Source organism: Anoplophora glabripennis, unplaced genomic scaffold, assembly GCF_000390285.2.
Source record: "Anoplophora glabripennis isolate ALB-LARVAE unplaced genomic scaffold, Agla_2.0 scaffold193, whole genome shotgun sequence".
In the NCBI taxonomy this organism is placed as follows: domain Eukaryota; kingdom Metazoa; phylum Arthropoda; class Insecta; order Coleoptera; family Cerambycidae; genus Anoplophora; species Anoplophora glabripennis.
In genome coordinates this window covers 849235-855126 of record NW_019416490.1, presented here as the reverse complement: position 1 = coordinate 855126, position 5892 = coordinate 849235, and the positions used below count along the sequence as shown (strand labels likewise).

Genomic DNA, 5892 nt, shown 5'->3' with positions numbered 1-5892 from the left:
CGTTATTATATAAATAACAAAATTTGGTACGAACGTAATTTTTGCAATTTCTCAATATCTTAATCTCAAATTCGCATTCGTTTTAACGTGAATAAAACTTAAAGCCTCTGTATATTAAATCAACAAATATCAATAAATGTAGTTATTTACTTTAGAGACAGAAATGTAATAAATTCTAATTTTGATTTCTATTCTAAATTTGTTTAACTAATCATTTTCACAATCATAAATGTTTGAGATATTTTCGCTCTGGAATGGTACAACCTAATCTTTAATAACCTTGGTAAATGTTTACGTTTATCAATAGTAGTTCTAATTTCATTGAATTCTAAAATTCTAAAATTATATTTTCTATGTCATGGAACCACATTATATATTCAGAATGTTGGTTACGTGTTAGGTTAGAATAACTTTTAAAAATTAAAAATTGTTATGGCTTCCAAGGTATTAAATTGCACAAACTTTATGGCACTTCTCTGTAATAAATTTTCTGTTACAGTCGATAAAATCTCTAGGCATATTTAAAAACCCAACAATTTTTGATAAGGGACTAGGGGCTTTGCTTCCAGAAGCTTATAAAAAATTCTATAAAGAGTGGAGGTTTACAGAACCAACGGCTGTACATTATGTACCCGAACCTGGAAGATGGAAAAGGGATGAAGTGACAGGCGAAGTGTATGTTAATTTAATTCGTTTTGTATGCTCCTTTAAACATACTTCTTTTCTAGTCTTCCTATTCAGAATATTCCTATACCCGTTTTTTATCCAAAAGAACATAACAAACACATATGGGGAGGAGAAGGTGTAGTTCAAGGATTTGAGAAACGTGACAAACATTATAAAAGGCGAGTACCACATTTTTGGGTCCCTGTTTTGAAGCGTACTGTGGTTTACAGTGAAGTTCTAAATAAATATATTTCGGTTATTGTTACTGATAGAACAATTAACTTGATAAATGCGAACTACGGATTTGACCATTACATATTAAAGGTAAGTCAAATATTGCGACGGTGACATTCATCGGCAACTGATTTATTTTGTTGAACTTCAGACTCCTGCCTGTGATTTAAAATCACTCCTGCCATTAGCAATAAAACGAAAAATGTTGCAAGAGTTAGAAAATGGATGCCCAACATACTCGGAGCAGCCAGAAAAACAAAAAGACATTTTAAAACGCTACCAAAGTTACTTGTCTGCTGTAAGTATTTTATTATATTAAAGGTTATCATATAAGTAATAAAATGGTATTAAACTATAATTTAAAATTATTAATGTTGTTTTATTTTTAGTATACGCCTGAAGAAATAAAATGGTACGGATATTCTTTTAGTCAAGCTTGTAAAATACTCCAAGAAGAGATAGATGCAGAATTGAAGGTTGTACCACTGAAACATGTTTATAGATCACAACTAATAGAAAAGTTAAAGGCGGCAAAAATTGAAGAAGCTTCTGCAGTATCTGAATTAGGGTAAGTTACAGTTATTTATGCTTTGTACCAGCATTGCCAGATTTTTTTTTCGAGCAAAGCGTGATTTTGAAACATTTTGAGTAAAAAAGCAGGATTATTTCGTCAGAAGTGGGACATACTAAAAAAACGTATATAATCAATAGTTTTTAACTACTTATCCTTTTATTTGAGTTTCAGATTAAGTTTACATGACGATAGACAGCCAAAATTGCCATAGAAAATATATTTTAATGAAAATACTTTCGTTACTTTACTATACTAATTGTCGCGCCGTCGAGTAATCACCGAAAAGCGGGACATTTGATTTCAAGCTAAAAATCGGGACGTCTGGCAATGCTGTTTTGTACACTGAATCCATTTTCAGTGTGTAATTTTTTTTTCATTGCACATAATATAGAGTATAACTTTGAACGGGACCATATTTAAATATGGATGCTACCTTTGACATTTAGTAGCATGTATCTTCAGATTGTTTTGGGATATTCCATAGCAAAAGCCGATTTTTTTCACTTGGGTGCTACGCCATGCATTGTGAAATCTTTCTTGATTCATATACATTTTTTTTTTTTTTTTTCACTGAAATAAGTAACCTTATAAGGTTACACTTATTCTACACAATACACTTCACGAAATACCTGTTTAAATTTTATTTTAAACTTGTTAAAGCACAATGCTGCACTGTACAAATCCTATTTCAATTCCAGCGAAAACTAGCTCTTCACACAAAAAGCCGTGAAATTACCTACAAATTAGACACCTCTTAAACCGATAAACTGAAAATTAAAATAAATGTATTAAAATGAAGCAGGGACATATTTGCCTGCCTAGCGCCATGTCAAAAATATTAGAAATTTTTATGATGGTTGAAGCTTCATCTGCGTAGACAAAATAAATATGGTAATTTAAAATAACATGTCACAAAGTTATACAAAAGCAATTCACTCTCTGATACTGTTAGTACAGTTCATTTTTAAAAGGTAACAGCAGGCAACACCGATAAGTGTGGGTATAAAAAGTGTTTGGGAGCTGCCGAGTGAGGGTGTAGACAAGAAACAAACTGAACCTCCACTTAAAGTTACACTCTATACATTTTTAAAAATAATTCCTAAACTGATTTTTCTAAATCTATATTTGTCACGTGTTTTATTTGAATATTTTTTTACATTTCAGGGAAACTGAATCATCTGCATCTTGGTTACAGAAAATTAACCCATTTGGGAAAAAACATGAGACTTAGTGCTACATAAATGTCATAAATGTAATAATTATTAGTTTTTCTGAATCTGATTAAAAATTATACAGTTCGTATTTTATTTGTTTTTTTTTTATTTATTATCGAAATCATCTTTATTTGTTTTAAATTTCATGAACAGAATATGTGTTATTTAAAAAATATTTATTATTATTATTTATTATAAAGTTCATATATTATTTTTTTCGTAACCCCACAATGGTAATAAAAATTTAACTTGTTTTCCTAAATATTAACTTAACCCATATGAGTTAATAAATAAGAAGATTAATGGGATAGGGCGGATGCGGACGTCCGGACGGAGCATGCATTCACTGAGGCCATCTCGTGTTGGTGCAGCAAAACTTTGTCCTTTATAGAAATTGTTAAACAGAAATCTACAACCACAGATCGAATCTGTAGGCTTTTTTTCGCGACTGAATATTAGTGAACATCTGACTTGTAGATAATTTTTCTATCTCTCTTGATCTTAGTTGTCATATGGTAGTTTAAATCTCTTCATTCTCTCACACTACACATGCTACTATACACTCGCGAAAAAATGCCTTGTTTGTATTTCCAATCTTTCAATCAATGAATCAACAGAAAATTCGGAAATAGATTGTTTGAGGTTATAAGTAGTTTATGTCCAGGTAGGTTTGTGTATTAATAAATTTGTTTTGTTTTAGATTAATGTAATAAGGGATTTATTGAATCAATCGTCTGAACTGTCTTACGGCAGAACTAAACGTCAATGTTGTGCTCCAAATAGCAAAAGCATTTCCGACTATATGAATATCTGTAATACGTTCTATAGAAATAAAAGTTTTTTCAGAATTACAAAAGACAGACAATTACTGTGGATAGAATCAGTTAGAAAATTATATAAATCAGAATTTACTCTGACAAACACATGATTATTTTTGTGAAGACCATTTTGAGTTAAAATGTTTAAAAAACAGTAATAGGATAGGAAGTGCTGTGACGACATTATTTTTAGGATCAACTACAAGTTCACCTATTAATTATAATAATATCACCTTGGAATCCTCAGATAGTAACCAACATTCAGCAAAACAATTTGTTAACATGACATTACAAAATTTTCAGAGTACGAGTTGCCAAACTTCAATTTAGGATGATTTTTCACCTCCACCTTTTAAAAAACCGAAATGCAGATATTTAAAATTATTTGCTATAAGTGCCATAAGTATAGTATATTACATCGCACTGATGAGAACCAATTAGTTCGAAACAAATGTATCTAACCATAATTTTTGACAAGTAACTACAATGCATTTTACATAAAAGCAGGTACATATAATTCTTTTTTGATACTTAAATATTTTCGAATTCATAACAGAATGAATTTGTATATTTGTCACACATTTAAATATCACTGCTTTAACTTTTTCATTTAACCAAGTGATAATTAAAGTGTTTCATAAGTAATGGGTCATGGAACAGCTGTTAATGATTCACATTAATTTCAATTAGTAACATAAACTATTAGTAGCTGTTTTGTAATCTATTACTTATGAAATACTTTTTATTCTTAGTGTATTTCATTACATTTAAATTTACCGCCATTAAGGTGCAGCGACATCTATTAGATAGTAGAATTAGAGGTTACTTTAATTGTGTTTTCCAATGCAGTTTCCTTAATTATTTTGTGATCTGTGGTTTCCGATGTATGTTGTTTGCTGCATCAGCTACAGATGGCGGTACTCTGCCGCTGCTGCCGACAGAAGAGTCAGAAGTCACGGAACAAAACCCTCTTATTTAGTTACTCATATGACTTAACCACATCAAAGTTGTTGTCTTGGCGTCCAATGTGAGTCGCTCCTAGATAAATGATACTGTAGATAAGAAACTTGAACAGATTTCATGGTCAGTAACAGCGCTAACTGTTGACACTTTCTCCAACTTCTATTGCTTTCCTTTTCTAGGAATTATCGGTAATACAGTGAGTTAAATTACCTGTAGCCGGTAAAAGATGCAAGCGCCATCTAGTCGTACGCTCTACAACTATATACCTATCCAATATTTATTTTAGGTATTCTGCCGCCGCTAAATTTAAAATTACATAAGAAATCTCACCCTACACAGATCACTCAGAAATTGGTTTTGTAAAATAATTTTCACGTAGATATTTTTTGTCACCATGAGAAAATAAGTTCATTTGATAAAAAGCATTAAATCACTCAAGCATTAAAGACACTTTTAAAAGCTCTAATAGCCTTCCTACTTAAAATAAAAAAATAATTTTGATACTAACTTTTTCAAATGTTTATTGAAAAAATTTCAAATTTCAGTACACATTTTGAAAAAAAAAAGAGTGGAAATGATTATAGAACAGCTTTCAGTGCTTTCTATATTGTATTAGCTTTCACGGTGAATAAAAAAATATTACAAGTAAATAATTTTACTGAACCAATCTGATTAATTCTTGTAATAGAGATTTATTATGCATCTTTAAATTTTTCGTTGTGTTGATATATATAAAAAAACTACCTACCTCTGATCACGACAAACTTTCAGACATTTTTTATTAAAACAAACAAAAAAATAAAACATTTTATTATTAATAAAAAAATGTGATTATATGATCAGACATTATTATGTTATACTACAGGGTTCATAGTTCAAAAGTAAGAATGAATTCCCTGACTTTTCCCGGTATTCCCGGTTTTCCCGGCCGCTACGAACCCTGTATACAGTGAATGAAATGTCTAATAAAACACACTAAAAACACAAATAAAACACACCAACACTCGCCAAACTTAACCAACAATAAACATCATCTCTTTCTCTATGATAAACATTATCTATAATAAACATGAACAACATAAATTACATGAAATGACTCATAATTGCAATTGTCAAAATTGGTATTCTACAAAATCTTTGTGGCGACATCTATAGACTCTTTCTCCAACTTGTATATCCATCTCAAGTCACGTGGTTCCCAGTTTCCCCATATTTTCAAGTATAAGTTCTGGGGCCCTGGAGTCGCTATTCATCAATACGATGATGTAATTGTGTTTCAAGTGTACTTTAAAAGGATTGGATTTTGTAAAATTATCCAGTATTGGTATGTTTTGATATTCATAAACATTTTAAATCGAATAGGTGAGCCTAGAATCTACATTATGGTTGTGCAGAAAATAGGTTTTATTTATTAAATGATTAG

At 30.5% G+C, this 5892-nt stretch overlaps 1 protein-coding gene across 1 annotated transcript; it reads left to right on the top strand.

The window, feature by feature from the left end:
- The first annotated feature begins 359 nt into the window (after positions 1-359).
- LOC108907327 (39S ribosomal protein L28, mitochondrial) lies at positions 360-2776 on the top strand. Its single transcript, XM_018710964.1, has 6 exons — positions 360-444; positions 500-675; positions 729-990; positions 1052-1198; positions 1290-1468; positions 2639-2776. The coding sequence occupies exons 1-6, from the start codon at positions 433-435 to the stop codon at positions 2703-2705; spliced, it is 843 nt and encodes a 280-aa protein (XP_018566480.1). The 5' UTR covers positions 360-432; the 3' UTR covers positions 2706-2776.
- The last annotated feature ends 3116 nt before the right edge of the window (positions 2777-5892 follow it).

Bases quoted from the DNA above. Each gene is read 5' to 3' on its own strand.
- LOC108907327 (XM_018710964.1), top strand. The intron at 676-728 runs GTATGTTAATTT...CTTCTTTTCTAG, and splicing joins GATGAAGTGACAGGCGAAGT to TCTTCCTATTCAGAATATTC. The intron at 1,199-1,289 runs GTAAGTATTTTA...TTTTATTTTTAG, and splicing joins ACCAAAGTTACTTGTCTGCT to TATACGCCTGAAGAAATAAA.